This window comes from Myotis davidii, unplaced genomic scaffold (assembly GCF_000327345.1).
Source record: "Myotis davidii unplaced genomic scaffold, ASM32734v1 scaffold147, whole genome shotgun sequence".
Classification (NCBI taxonomy): Eukaryota; Metazoa; Chordata; class Mammalia; order Chiroptera; family Vespertilionidae; genus Myotis; species Myotis davidii.
The window spans coordinates 6873902-6890411 of NW_006383010.1; the positions used below are offsets into that span (position 1 = coordinate 6873902).

The window sequence follows — 16510 nt, forward strand, 5'->3', positions numbered from 1 at the left end:
TGATGTCACCAGGCAACAGGAAGTTCTCAGCTTCTTTGTACTCCATGGCACACCATTGTATATGTGGCCCATCACTGTCCAAAACATTGTTAAGGGGTGCATGACTGTATAAATATGTGTAAAAAGTCTCTAACAGTAATTTTCTCTTTTGTTGAAAAGTTGTCTAGTGATTTGTTGTCATCAGAAACTCTTTGGTACTAAACCAATGAATTGTTTCTATACATAAAAAGAAATTATGAGATAGGAGATTAACTAATAACTTTTGTAAAGAGTATGACCTATGAACAAAGCCAAAGCTTGACATTAAATTCCTGTATAACTTCAATGAGAAAACGTATCTGTCTCTTTATTTTATTAGATGCAAAATAAAATTGTATACTTAACACATAATAATACATAAATAAAATAATTTTTCTAGGGTCCTAATAAACATCCATTGAAAGGATTATCTAACATACAGTACATAAACTAAGGCATATTAGCAGAACTTTGGTGAAACTGTGGTCATGAATTCTGGTTGTGAGGAAACAGGGGAGAAAGTTATGATAAAATCCCCAAGCCTCATGATGGCTTGGGCTGGTAAACCTCAACACACTTATTTACAGGGTACTTCCACAACCAACTAAAAATGTGAAGTAAAATTCATTTATACAGCCCCAAGAGAGTCAGATTAGAAACCTGGGTATTCTAATCACTCCATAATATCTTGAAGTTATTTTTAACCGAATGATGAGAACACCAAAAAAAAAAAAAAAAACAACGCAAAACCACTTGTAAAAAGAAAAGTATTTGGTGACTCGTCATCCTATTTTGTACTGGTTTTACTCAGAAACTGAAATATAAAATCGTTTTCCAATTGCTCAATAGCTGTTAGTGAAAATAAGAACCACACAAAATGTGCACATTAAAAAAATATGTTCTGGTGACAATGAAACAATACTTAAAGGTTTTGGCACAACAGAGTAGACTATGCGACATCTACACATAGGTTTCTGCTTTGTTTATCTGTTAAAACGTTTAAAGTTGTTTTCTTCTTTGCACTGGGCAATCGAGTTTCTTGTGGGGGCCGTTGGGAAATCGTTGTTTTTCAGCTAGAAGGCCAGGCTTGCTTTCCATCACAACATTTATGGTCATTCCCCAAGTGGCTTCAGTCACATCTCGTCATTTTTGATGTTTTTCATTTTTGAACATTTCTATAAGGAAAGGAAAAATAAGAAGGGTCTATCAGAAATATGTATTGGAAATAGCCAGGAAGAAAACTACTTGCTTTCAAATACTGCTTATAGGACACTCTCATGAATATATGCTTTTAAAGAAATAACCGAGATAAAAATAAGAGTAAAAAAAAAAGTAAGAAATGTAAGCTCTTTAGATAAAAGGTAAGTATTTTTATGAGCTAGCAGATAATACCTTGAATTTGTAAAGTGTTTTTCAGTTTACAAAGTGCTTTCCTTTGCATTTTTAGTTTTTCCGCATAAAAACTCTATTATAGAGGAAATGTAAGGGGAAAAAGTGAATTCACAGTGACGTTGAGAAACTTGTCCAGCAATCACACAACTTCACCGAGAGCCTGAGGTTGACTGTGCTCTAAAATGAATATCTGATTGCAGACCAGCACTCCTGCCGAAAAGAGCCCAGCCCTGACTACAGAGGAGAAAAGGTTGCGTATAAATGTTCAACGGAAGAGAAGGCAACAGGTCTCAAGCATCAGCTGTCCGAGCTAAAGCTTCTGATTAACATATACACAGGCTTGACTTCACCACAGCATCCCACCCACACTCAAGTAGAGAAAGCTACATTGCAAATAGGAAATGTGTCTGTGTGCAGGCGAGACACTTGATTCTTTTCCAGTGCGGCTTGATGGAGCAGTGCCTGTGTGTGTGTGTGTGGGGGGGGGGGCCTTAAAAACCCTGATAGCATGCACTAGCACCATACAGCCAAGAGGTAAAGAAAACCCGTCATCCCTTTCGTTCTCCATACCTGTCATTTGTGACCTGTTAGGTGCTGGCCACACAGACATCCAGAGGATGCCTGGGGGCTCTTGCCCCAAGGCTCATTAGCTTTGCCTTCCTCACTCCTTCCTTCCTCTCTTTTCCCTCCCTCCTTCCTTTTTCCATTCAAATCTCCCTTTCTCTCCTCCTTCCTCTCTCCTTACCTTTGTTTGTTTCTTTCCTTTTTTTTATTTGACCCTTAATTTATTTAAATTTTAAGTTAATTTATTGGGGTGAATTTGGTTAATAGGATCATATAGGTTTCGAGCATACATTTCTATGACACATTATCTGTATATTGCACTGTGTGCCCACCACCCAAAGTCAAATCATCTTCTGTCACCATATATTTGGCCCCTTTGTTTCTTTCTTCTTTGTTTCTCTTCTTTCCTCTCTTCCCTTCACCCTCCCTTTCTTTCCTTTCTCCCCTCCCCTCCTGCCTCTTTCCCAGCTCCCTCCTCCCCTCCCTCCCTCCTTTCCTTCCTTCTTTTCCTGCTAGATATTAACTCTGTAACCTTAAGGAAGCCATCTAACCTTTATGTGCCTCATTTCCTCATCTTTAATAAACGGGGGAAGTATAATAGTGCTTATTTTATACATGATGCCTATGTGCCTATTATGACAAAGATTGAATGAGTTAATAAATGTAAAGGGTTTTATATTTTACAGTGAGGAATTTTATTCTCACCCACTGCCAGTTATTTTTATATGTGTGAAATAGAAAGACAATGTATATAGTTTTGTGACCTCTGGGTAGCTCACAGGCTAATTGGGAAAGTTTTAGGAAAGGAGATGTCAAAGCAGAAAGAAGTGGAATTTCTCCACACATCATGTTAATTCCCTCAGCAGCCTGATTTATTCTCCTCTGTCAACATCTCCTCTCAGTGTCAACTGGGGCTTGGGGCTGAGGGCTGGGGGCAGAGCAGGGGCAGTCAGTGGCTGATGAGAGAGAGGCAGCCTGGATTCCATGCTCGCCTTGGTTTCTTTCCCTCTCCTCATCACCCACTATTCCCAACTGCTGCCCGTGGATATTTTGGTCTTCCTTACACCACAGCAGCAATAAATCAACACACTGTAGTAGTATATACATTATAGATGAAAGGACACGGGTTTTTTAGGCAGTATGCCCAGATTTTATTCCCACTCCTATCTCCTACTATCTTTGTGACTTTATTTGTAAAAAAGGAATAACAACAGTATTCCTCCCTCAGAGTGCTGCTTTTCTTGGGGGAAATGGAGTTTGAGGGCAAATGAAATAGATATACTGTCGTATAGAAAACAGAAAATAAAGGCCTAGGTATGATTCCTTATTCTGAGACTTACTGGCTATGGGTCTTGAGGAACCCCTAAATTCTATTACTTTTTCAGTGAATGAATTTTGATAATCATAACTGAATCACAGAGTTGAAGAAATAGCAAATGAAATAATGGACCTGCAAGTACTTTGTAAAATGTAAAGTGCTACAGGAATATTACTTGCTATTACCATATCATATTCACATAAAACTATTATAAGCCCCATAGTTTGAAAGTTCAATTTGTCATCTTGACAGTTATTAGTCTCACTCTCCCTTGTCAATAAACTGATTTAAGATAGTACATAGTTAAGCAGAAAAACAGGAGGAGATGGGATTAGTATAATTAGATTATTTTGACATAAAATAATAGGATTTAAACAATCTTAGTTTTGGAGGGGACCTTGTAAGTGGCCTCTCTCTGCCTGAACTAGTCCAATCTTCCACCCAGTGTAGGAATGCTCCAACTAACATCCACACTCAAGTTGACAGAACAGATGTAACATTGAATTGAAACTGTGTTCTTTATTGCATTAACTTTCAAGAAGTCTCAAAATGTGCAGGAACTTATTTTTCTGATGATTACTTAGGTTATAAAATTCAAATTGATTTAGAACCTCAGTTCTTTTGGTATTCACCAACCATTCCTTTTAAAATGTCACAAACTTAATATGGAGGTGATGTTTCTTACATTTAATTCAATATTCTCTGATTACTTTTGAATACTCACAATTATTTAAATGATCAAATTAAGTGAGAGATGTGGAATAATGTATACTCAGCTCCTTGGAGACCAAGTCAAACATTTCATCCACTGAGGAATAGATACAGAATGTAGTTTTGTTTTGTTTTTCTCTCTAAACACTATCCTTCGATAGTCAAAAGTGTCCTGTGATAGTCAAGATCTACATTTATGTAGGAATAACCTGGCGTTCAACCAACAAATCAAAGCTTTATACATATAACATTAGTGGCTAATTTGTTGACAGAGGATTAACGTGAAAGAAAATTTTTATTTTCTCTATTTTGAAGGAATCAAGTTCAAGTATATATAAAAGTGCTTTACCTTCTTTCATAAAACTGGTATTTCCTAAAGACTTCATTTGAACCCAGGTCAGTCAAACCCTGCTTGTTTCTCTGTTGGGAATTTTGAGTGCCAATCTCCTCAAATTGCTCAACTTGATGGTGAACAGTAAAATCTGCAGTAAGCACCTTTAGTAGGCAGCTTGATTGTGAAATGTGTTTTCCTGGAATCCCTCCTGAATATTTCCAACAGGATTTTCATCCATGTACCATTTTCATATCTATATTCATCTTATACTTTTCTTAGCATGTGTTATAATTCAGCTATTGGTTGAGATTGGACTAGCTGTTTTATTCTTCTCATCTATAGTGGTTATAAGATATTGCACCATTTTTCAGAAATGGGTCTGACATTTATACTAGTGGCAACTGTTCTTTCACACAGAAATTGTTTGATAGGTGTCATACACTATATTTCAACCACAGAATGGGAGTCTGGGGTTCATTTCTTTACTCAAATATTTATTGAGAGCCTATGATGAGCCATGCCATTTTCTAGAACCTAAGGATAGAGAACACTGATAAGAAGTCTCTGCCATCATAATGCCCTCACCTAGGAAAGGTGACCCATAATCAAAATAAGAAATAACGTTCTAGATGGCATTAGGGAGTTAGGCAGTTCCAGCTAGGAGCACTACAAATCTAAATGAGGTGGTTACAGGAGGCATCATAAAGAAGGTAATGGCTATGAAGCTGTGTGCGTTTAGGAAAGACCTAAAAGAGGCAAAGTTGGAAGCCATGCCGATTTCTGGAGGGAAGACTGTGACAGAGAGAAAACAGCCTATGGAAGCACTGAGGATGGAGGACTCCTAGCATTTCTGAGGAACAGTTAGGAGGTCAATTGTGAGAAAGGGGAAGAAGCAGGGTGATCCCTGGAGGATTGTGAGGAAAGGAGTTCCATGATCTGACCAAGGTTTTAACGTAATTACTCTGATTGCTGTGTGGAGAATGGGGACAATATGAAGCAAGGGCAGAAGCAGATAGATTAGTTAGGTTCTCAATACAAGAGTCCAGATAAGAAATGATGATGACTTGAACTAGGTTGATAACCGTGACCATGCTAAAAATGATTGTATTCTAGACATTGTGTGAAGATAAAGCCAATAGGGCTTGTTGATGTAGTGGGTGTGATGAGTGAGAAAAAAAGAGAAGTTACTTACAAGACTTCTACTGCATTATTTTTAAACTGTGGTTTGGCCGAAACCGGTTTGGCTCAGTGGATAGAGTGTCGGCCTGCGGACTGAAGGGTCCCAGGTTTGATTCCGGTCAAGGGTATGGCATGTACCTGGGTTGCGGACACATCCCCTATGTGCAGGAGGCAGCTGATCGATGTTTCTGGCTCTCTATTTCTCTCCCTTCCTCTCTGTAAAAGTTCAATAAAATATATTTTTTTTAAAAAAAGTGTGGTTCGGAGACTCCAATCACCCAAGAAACAAGTTGCAATCTATTCCAAGTTCCTACTTGACAACTTCTGAATTAGATTCTCTAGAGCAGAGGTCAGCAAACTTTTACTCTAAAGGCCGAATAGTAAATATTTGAGGCTTTGCTTCTGGTTTCCGTCAAAACTACTCAACTCTGCTGAAAGAGCAGAAGAGGAAAAGAGGCATAGATAATAGCTAAGTGAATAAGTGTGGCTGTGTTCCAATAAAACTTCATAGAGACATTGAAATTTGAATCATATGAAATTTTGTCAGGTCAAAAATATTTCTTTTCCTTTAATTTTTTCCAAACACTTAAAAATAAAAAATAAAATTCTTACTTTGTGGCTGTACAAAAGCAGGCGATGGGACAGGTTAGACCAACTGCCAGAGTTTGCCAACTCTGCTCTAGAGAGCAGATCCAAAGAATAAGTATTTTTAACATGCTCATATGTGACTTTTTTTATGTTCAAGAACTTAGAGAAACACTGAAATAAATTTTGAAAGTTACGTCATCTGTCCTTCTTGTTTTGCTTAGTTCATGGGTCAGAGTAAAGGTGGTCTTCTTGAACAAAATAAAAACCAGATTTAGTTTGGAAAATAACTAAAATATTTTTGCCTGCCCCCAAAAAATGGTGAGAAAAAGGGGAAGAGCAATTTAAAATAATAAGATTAAATATTATTCATGAGTAAAATGGAGGGGGAGGCTCAAAAACTTATTTAGTAGTGACTTTCATGCTTTAAAAATGTAATTATCATTAAAAAAGAATCAATCAATGATTTGTACTTGACTCTATGAAAGTCAAAGCTCATCATATATATCGGGCCCATTGTTCTACCCAAGTTAAATACTATCACTGATCTTAAGAAAAAATGTTACTTTTTCATATGAAAGAATACTCCTTATCATAAGTTGTACATCACACACACACACACACACACACATCTCATCTCTACTTGTAGCGGCCTGTACTAGGTCTCAGTTGTCATGAGTTTGCACCATAACATCTCTTCATCTAATGCTTTAGTTGTTCTCTTTCTAATGTTACCCCCAAATCATAAAATAACAGGGGGAAATATGTAAAAAGTTAATTCACTTAAATGAAACGATTAATCACAATCATGTTATTGAAACTGATCTTTCTGGCCTTAAAGTAATAGATTTTGTTTCTTCATCTGGTAAGTATTTTTCAGCCTTATCTACACTTTGCTGTCATGCTATTGCCTTCTCTGTCTCAAGATTTAATTTACCAAAGTTTTATTTCTGAGACAAAATCAAAGAGAAACTGACAATTTTTTATTTTAGAGAAAATAATTTTAAACAATAAACTCAAAAACTTTTTCAAGTTCTAAAAGACCTAAAACTATTAGCAAAGAGTTTGGGGATTTTTTTAAAGGACTTATTGGTGAAAAAATAATATGTTCATAAGTCCTTAGCACCCACTATAAAGCTGTAAAAGTGGTGATGAGAAGAGTCAGAAAATGAAGATTAAGAACAGGTTTCAGAACAGGGTATCTCAGTAATCTGTCTTAGTCTAACATTTCTGTCTCTTAAGACCTGAAAGATATATTTCTTCAAATCTCTAATAGGTTCCTTCATAAACCACCATGATACACGGTTAATATTATGCCATAGCGACTAATATACAGCAAGTGCTAAACAAAGGTTGTTGAAGGAGCTTTGTAATAATGATAATTTTTTTAGTGTCTACTCTATGCCAGTCTCATTACACAATTTCATGTGAGGCAAATATTTCTATCCTCATTTTACAGACCAGGAAACGAAATCACAGAGTAATGTGGCAGCTCAGTGTTGGGTCTGTCTGGTTGCAAAGCCTGCACATTTTCCTCTATTCCTCACCATCTCACAGGCTGCTTCCCCAATGGCTAATGTTCTGTCCAGCCACAGATTGCGGAGAGAATGGAGTGAAAAGAATAGACAAGGAAAGACAAAGTTTGCTTTGCCTGGAGAACTGTTTTTCCCTTTCAATACAGTATATGGTTTTGCTTTTATAATTAACATTCTGCTGATGAGAACTCCCACTGGTGAAGGCTGAGGAGTCAGATTTTCCATGAAGAGCAAGCACTGCAGGAAATAAATTAATCTCTAGGGAAGGCGAGGGGCAAGGCTGTCAGTACGCACACAACTACCTAATAGGAAATGATATTTCAGAATTGTTCAAAGAATTTGAAATGACTGCGGGTTCTCCTTCCAGCATATTCTCAAACATTTAAACCTTCTGAGAAGAGGGAAAGAAGTTGCAATAAAATGAAGAGCAATCTTATAACATTTTACTTCAGGCTGTCAGTAGTTCCAAAACTTAGATAGTATTCCCCGGAAATATAAGGGGAATTCTACTGGTGTCATTATTTTGTTTATATTATGAAAACGCTGTGCTGATGTTAAATGGCAGGATAAAAAGTATATCAGATTTTTGGATTACTGGTTTGAAATGATCCAATATTTTAAATAACAGGTTTTCTGGTCTGGAGTAAAAGTAATTATTATGCTTCAAATTACACAATGCTCAGAATAACACTAATTGCTGAAGTGTTTCTTAAAATTGAGAGACAAGACTATATTTTATATCTAAAGTACTACCTCTTTGTAGCATACATTCAATCATTCGGTCAAGGTCTTTAATACAGGACCCTCACTTTGTCTAATTCCCACACTAATCCTGATGGGGCACTGCCCTGTGTATTGTTTTCCATCATAGAAGTAAAATCGGAAGTTTAACATTAGGATTAATTTAAAACTCTATATAAAGACTGCTTTGGTTTCTTATAGATCCATTCTTTACTTCTGGCTCTCTCCTTGACCTCAGTGAAACGTTTTTCCATGGAGCGCCTTTCCTCTCACCTGGTTAATTTACCATAATAAGTGTGTTCGTAGATGTGGCATCATCTCCATGTGAGCCTTACTGAGAGATGAGCAACAGTTGCATCACTCTGTGATATCAGAATAGGCCATAGAAGCAACGCTTTCAGAACTGACAGGGGATGAAAACGACCTGGCACACCTCCTATTTTGGTGAGGAAAATACACCTCCGAAAAGTGAAATATTTTGTGGAAGGTCACCCATCTAGTTTGTGCAGAGCTGGGACTAGACCTCAGAGTAGCTGTGTTCTATTTTCTCATCTAGGCTTCTCACTACTTGGCAAGTCTAATATATGGAGGGTGAGTCTTGAGTTTAGCTTAAAGATGTAGGAATAATTAGAAGAACATAGTTGAAGCTTCCAAAGAAAGGAAATTCCATTAGAGAATGTTGATTAGGAAAGTATAAAATTTGTTCAGTAGAGAACATTTATGTAGGGCAAAACCAAACAGGCATATTTTAAAAGATTAAGCCTCCTGTTTAGCACCAGATCACCAGAAGCAACCACTGCACTAGGGAGTGGCCTACATAATAATCACATCCTCCTCACACCTGACTGAGAATCCTCTGATACCAAAGGACTGCTCTTGGCTGAAGGAAGCCACCTTGCCCACAGCCATGCCCCCTCCTCAGGGGCATCTGTATCCAATGACTGATTCAGGAGCTATAAGGGCCTGGTCCCTTCACCCCAACACAGGGCAACTCTGAAGAGCCAGGCCAGTTCCAGAGCTCCCAGTGGGATCAGCCGAGGTCTTCAGTGTCTTTTAACTTCTTCCTCTCCCCAGGCCTGCTTTAGTTCCTCTGCCTACGTGTTGTTCCAAAGAGCCCTCCTTAATACGCTGTCCCACGCAAGTTTACCCTGGGAAAGGGTAACAAACTGCTAAAATAAACATCTGCACGTAACACAGTAACACACGTCACCCACCAAGAATGGCACAGGTGAAGCCTCTGCTCTCCCTGCCGCAGAGGTAAGATGGGAAAGGGGTCCGTTAGGAAGTTTCAGGGCCTCCTTGTCTCTGCACAATTACCATGTTTCTTGGACTCAGAAGAATCAGTGACTCATCTCCAGAAGATTTCTAGTCTGTTCTCATGTCCATAGGATTCCTAGAGGCCATGAACTTCCCAATGGGATACGGTTCTCAAAGGGAAAAAATACAGATAGAAACTGAAAGTCTGCAAGAGCCACAGGAGGAGATCTCCACCTGCACGTTGCAGAGCACACTGCCAGGAAGCAACGTTTTTCTTAGCCATCAACCCATAGAGATGCCGAAGTTAATTATAATAGCGAGGATTCGATTGGAGTTTATGGTGTTCTAGACCGACTTTAACCTATTTTACCTAATGCAGCTTGTGAAAGAGCTTACGGTGTAGCACTGTTATTAACCCAATTTTACAAATAAAGAGGTAGCGACACTAACAAATGGCTAGTGGTACACAGCCAGCAAGTGGAACAGACAAGATTTAATCCCAGCAGTCTGAGTTCAGACTCCAAAGGTTAACCACTTAATCATCCTACTTTCAGAGAACTGTTCTCTTAGTAATTTATGAACAAAACAACCTGCAGACTTAATAACAGTGCTCCTAAAAGAACACGTGGTCATCGCCAAGCAACCAAAGTGAATGAAGGACCCACAGAAGGTCATCCAGGAGGTGTGGGGAGTCATTTCCATCAGCGTCCTAGTGACAGGGGGATAGGGCTGACCGAGGTATATATACTTGGCTGTCCTCCTGGCTGCAACAGCAGAACTATCGTTGACATATGTGCGTTCACAGTGAAACTTCCAGGTATTTACATATGTGCGTTCACAGTGAAACTTCCAGGTGTTTACATTCAATTCCAAAAGAAGGAATGAATGCCCTCTAGAGAAATTATTAGATACACATTCAAAGTGGTTCCACTTCACCTACCTGGAAGAAAGAGATCTAGGTGTCCAGAACGAGTAAAACTACAGAAGCTGGAACCCTGTCCTAATAAGGTGATATATATATATATATATATATATATATATATACAAAGATTCTAAAACTGGCACTCTCACCAGAGAGAGTTTAGAAAAAAGAGAGGGAAGCTCAGAAAGGATGCCCTTTGCCCATCTGAACTCCACAGTGGTGCTCTTCAGAGATGAGAATTCATTCCAAGTCTGGTAAATGCTCAGTAGAGAGACAGTGAGTCTTTCTATTTTAAACCAAAAAACATAAAGTGTATTAGATGAGGTAAATGACATTTGAAGAATAATGTTCCTGCTTTACTTAACTTTTGTGTTTTCATATATGGAATTGTCACACCACTCTAGTTCATAATGGAGACCGACTCTGCAATGTATTGTGATTACAAATGGGATAGCAAATGAAAACATTGCTCAGATGAGCATACTAAATAATTTCTGGGGGGAAAAATGCGTGTTGAAATTACCGAACCTAAGTAACGGTTCATTTTACTCTCTTGAATAAAATTAGGAAGCCTTGCCTAGAACCTATACTTTAATTCAAAGATATTTTTCCCTAAATCATCACTTGCAGGCAGTATGTTTGAGATAGGCCTGCCCTGATCTGTGATATACTCTGAACTATTCATTCAGGCTGCAAAGCTGGGGCTGCAATGTACTCTCCCAGGAAGATGCACACACAGTGATAGGTCAGACAAATTTTCCTATAACTGAAACAAAAGCTTTGATCACAGGAATGTGTTATCTGGTACTTTTTAGGATCCATCATCTTAGGGAAAAAAAAATAGTTTCCTATAAATTAATGATGGCTTGAGACTGAACACACTGCAGCAATTTTTCCTGTAGTAGCTGTTTCTTGTCCAGTTGTACTTGGTTAGTGTTTGAAACTTGGAGGAATGGCAATATGCATGGTTTTCAAAGCCCTTTTCAGAATTTCATTTTTATCACTCGGAGAGACTCAATGAAAAGGTAATAAGAAAAGCTCCATGGGATATTTTTATGGGAGTGTCAGAAGCCAGTAAGCTAACTACATGAAAGAACAGATTGTACAGAGTTTCAGCAGCAACACTGCAGAGACTTCTTATCTAGTAGTGTGACTTTTACATGCCCTTGGAGGAAGAAAGAGTGCTCGCTACAAAACCAGATAAGGAGGGAGAAGAAACAAACCATATGCTTAAGAATAATTACAGTTTCATTTTTCTTACAAACTGCAGTGTAAAGTTTCAAAGATAACATGTAATAGATATTGAGCTGCTTTGCTGTGCCTAAAATAATTCCCTTGCTAACTCATCTCAGGTTTGCACTATATGGAAGTTAGACTGGGTGGCTTAATTGAATGCTATCAACATCTCCACAAGTCCACTTGCTCCTGTTTTGCTTTCAGTAGAGGTGAAAACTATCAGGTCACCCTTTCTATAAACTAAGCTGTGATATTTCAAGTCTGCACTGGATTACTTAGCTGACGCTTCTTTAAACGGAAACATCGCAATTATGTTAACCTCACCTCAAGACATTAATCCTTCTTAATTCTAGCAAAAATTTAAAAATGTCAGTGTCATGGTAATACAAGCAGTCTTAGAATAAAGTAATTCCTTGGCCATGAAAACCGTAAGTGAGAAAAATCTAATAAAAAACAATGAAGAGACCTAGCATTAGTGTGAGTATTCAATAGTATGCTGCAGTTAAAACTATATTCCAATGAGATTTTCAGGTCAGACAGTCACTTTGACTGAACTATAGATTCCAAACAAAACTGTAGCAAGAATCTGTATATTGTGCATTTGTCGCGGAGGTGTTGAAGCCCCCAACATGTGGCTAACGACCTGTGGTTCCATCGGTGCCTGCTACTGCCGCTGCTCCACTCTTGCTTCTCTCTTTCTCCAGATCAGCCAAAGCATTTTGACAACCAACTGGTACTTTTGAATCCAGGCCAGCTTGATGGGAATGAAGTTTCTTGGATATATCTACATGGAGACTCTGAAATGAGACAAGCCAGAGTGATTGATTTTACAAGTAAATTATCAGTCCAAAATAAATGCTTCCCAGGGATATGACAAGGGTAAACATTTATCAAATGGCAAGTTATTTCTTATATCTGGAACAGAACATTCTTATGTGTCAAAGGGAGTTACAAACTACATTTTCATCCATATATTTTGGTAACCTAGGTGTGGAAGTTTTGTGGCACTCTAAGTGACTAGTATAAGAAGACATCTCAGATGTGGAAAGTCATTTCCAAAGACCATTTGTATATGTTACTTTCTTCTTGTGAATCTTATAAAGTATTCTTCATTTAGAATATTTTTGCTCAGTTTTTATCTCTATAGTAAATAACCCTGCATTTCATTATATATTGCATAATTACACACTGTATAATGAAGAGATTTCACTTCTGTATTATTGTCATTCTTTTTATAAAACAAATCATAACGTCTGCCTAAAAATAAATCACACTTGTATCACTATCATGCAAACTTGACAAAGTTCTTCCAGTCAATTTAAGCAAAAAAAATTATCATAACAATGAATTATTAAAGCATAACATCAATAAACCCAAAAACTCATCTCGCATATGAGATGGCATATAGTGTTTGATGTTGTACTAGTATGTTGTATGCTTCAAAGAATCATCAAATAGGAGCCAAAATTAAGACCTAAAAAGAAAGTGAACTTTCAGCATCATGTTTCATACCCAAATTCCGACTAGAAGTTTTTCAGTTTGAATGTGATTACAAAATATTCAAAGATTCACAAAGTCATAATTACCTGTTTGGGGCTATCCACATAGCCATGTTAATTCACAAAAGGATAGCACAATGAACAACTTTTCTTAAGTTCCTCCTACAGATTGTGTATAGCATTAAATTCATTAAAAATGTCATTGAAAGCTTGAATCAAAGGCTTTAAAGATTGAAAAAGACCAATAAGAAAATTAGGGTCCAGCGTAATTACATGATTCACCCAAATTAACAAAATAAACAGTGCTGAGCTTTTGGGATATGTCTCCTGACCCTTAGTCCAGGGCTCCTGGTGCTATTCTATGATCCAATCATTCATATATTCATTCAGTGTGGTGGGCTGGTTGCTGTTATGGCCCCAATCCTTTACCATTCTCTGTATCCAGGTCCTGTCCTTGTCATTTTTTCAGTGCCCTCATACTCTGACTTCTGCCTTGTCCATGTGACTTCCTGTGGACCCGGATGATATTGGCCCATCGACACAAACAGAGACTTGACAGATGCTTGCATAATTGTTTTTTCTCATTCTTATTCTTCCATTCTGCCATAAGAACATGCCTAGACCAGCCTGCTGGATGCTGACCAGGACAGAGAGCAGACTCAGGTCATCCCAGTCATCCGAGATGAGACAATCACAGCCAGAGGAGCCCCAGGCTTTTGGGCAAACCCAGCCCAGGTCAGCTGAACTCCACAGCCTCAGGAACTAAATAACTGTCTTTGGAGGTGTGCCATAAGTCTTTCGGCGAGTAGGCCGCACCGTGTGGCAACAGATAATGAGCACATCAACAACCATTCACCTGTGTTATCCCGGGTCCTGGCTGCAGTGTGAGAATACAAGCAGGACTCACATAGTCTCAAGCTCCAAATCGTTCAAACAGAATGTCTTCAATTGTTTAAGCAGAGATTTAAAATACAGTGTGGTGCATCATGGGTAAATAATTCTCCAATTCCTTTCCTAATGACAAAAGGAGGGATCCTGGTGACACTTCCAGTGACAAATCAGGTCAGAGTCTGAGTGTTGGTATTTCCTGGAACCAAACCACTATACTTGTTTATACTTGACTCATCCACAGCCCACAAAAATGTAAGCCCATTACTCACCATGAGTTTATAAATTTATTGTCAGGCTTTCTCTATATCCACCAGCCCTCTAGGCTCTTTTCCCTTCTTTCTCTATGCAGCATCCATCCTACTTCTAAAACCAGATGTCAGACATTACTCTGTTATCTCTCTGCAGCATTTAGCATGTCTGGTCACTCCCTTTCCTGTTTCTGGTGTCCCTCTTCCCACTCTGACTACTCATTCTTGGATTCCATTGACTGTTAAGTGTTCCTCAAGGTTTTGTTATTGATGTAATTATCTTTATTAACCATTTCTAGATAATTTCAACAATTATATGGCTTAATTTACCAACTACTTGTTATAACTCTGAGGCCCTGAGGGGCCAGATTTATGAAACAAGATCAGGCAGAGCTTGTATAACATGATAAGCACTCTGGACTCCAACTCTAATGTCCTTTGTTTAGTTCTACAATCCCACCATTCTTCCTTCCCGATGTAAGGCGTGGCTATTCCATTTACCTAGAACATTATCACAAACTCAAGACTTCCTTCAAGTGCTCGCTTCGGCAGCACATATACTAAAATTGGAACGTTACAGAGAAGATTAGCATGGCCCCTGCGCAAGGATGACACGCAAATTCGTGAAGGGTTCCATATTTTTTGTACCTGGGTTGCGGGCACATCCCCAGTGGGGGATGTGCAGGAGGCAGCTGATCGATGTTTCTCTCTCATCGATGCTTCTAACTCTCTATCTCTCTCCCATCCTCTTTGTAAAAAATCAATAAAATATATTAAAAAAAAAAAGACTTCCTTCAAGGTTTCCCTTACCATGTAGACTTTAGCCAGATCCTTTGTTTTCTAGTCTCTGAGCACCTTGTCCTTGTACTGCAAAGCCGTTTTCACAAATACAGTGAAATAACACCTGGATTAATGTTTAATGTCTATCTCTCTGGTTAAAAATATAAACCAACTAGAATAAGGACTATATCTGTCCTATTCAATGTTCTCAGTTCTTATCTCAGTGTTTTGAATACAGTAGGTATCAAATAACTACATCCTATATAATAAAAGGCTAATATGCAAATCGACTGAACAGTAGAACGACCGGTCACTATGATGTGCACTGACCACCAGGGGGCAGACACTTAATTAGGAGCTGCCCCCTGGTGGTCAGTGTGCTCCCACAGAGGGAATGCCGCTCAGCCAGAAGTCGGGTTCATGGCTGGTGAATGCAGTGGCAGTGGCGGGAGCCTCTCCCACCTCCTCAGCAGTCAGACATCCCCGAGGGCTCACGGACTGCGGGAGAGCGCAGGCCAGGCTGAGGGACCCCCCTCCAGTGCACAAATTTCATGTACCGGGCCTCTAGTATTAAATAAATGGAGAAATGCTTGAATAATATAGACTCAAGTTTTACTTTTTCTTTGTCTAGCTTATCAATGGCTACTCACACGTTCATATGTTAAGCATGATATACAGTCACTAACAGTAGTCATTATATAGTAGAAAGGCACACATATTTGAACTTATTTTAGTCATTAAAATACATATTGAAACTCTTATATTTTTAAATAAACTCATTGATGCAATTGTTGCAAATACTATAGTCATATAATATTCCATATACGTCTCTGGTTCAAGTTAGATCAGTCACTATATATTGAAATTATAAATCAAAGAATGGTTATAAAAGGGAAAGTGAGAGCCTGAGAACTGAGTATGTATATACAGTTGCTCTATATTACTGAGGCACAAGATTGTGGCCTGACAATAATGAAAGAAATAAAATTCTATGTCAGGCACTGCTTTGCAGACGTCAAGCCTTCAACTTGAAGATCAGGAACAGAAGAAAATGAGAAAAATAAAATGTGTGCAAAGAATAAAGAAGAACACCAATAAATTTGAACTGGCATGCATCAGGCCTTTGTAACCACTCTAGAGTTGTCCTTTAAAAATAAATCCTGTTTATTTTGTATAATTTCCACTTAACTTGTCATTAGAAATGAGTCATTAGAATCCTGTCTGTTAATAAAAAGCAACTGTTAAATTATTTCTCATGTTTTTCTTGGCTTGTAGTTTGCGTACTGCTTTTAGTGTTCCT

The 16510-nt window shown here is 38.3% G+C and overlaps 1 protein-coding gene across 1 annotated transcript in view; it reads right to left on the bottom strand.

The window, feature by feature from the left end:
- Nucleotides 1–922: 922 nt before the first annotated feature.
- The window catches only part of THEMIS (thymocyte selection associated), a 137655-nt gene continuing 122067 nt past the window's right edge, over nucleotides 923–16510 (bottom strand). Inside the window, exons 5-6 of the mRNA XM_015557842.1 lie at nucleotides 12436–12589; nucleotides 923–1193 (exon numbers count right to left, since the gene is read on the bottom strand). Of these exons, the coding sequence (XP_015413328.1) occupies nucleotides 1162–1193; nucleotides 12436–12589 (186 nt within the window). The 3' untranslated portion in view covers nucleotides 923–1161. The remainder of the gene's footprint in view (nucleotides 1194–12435; nucleotides 12590–16510) is intronic.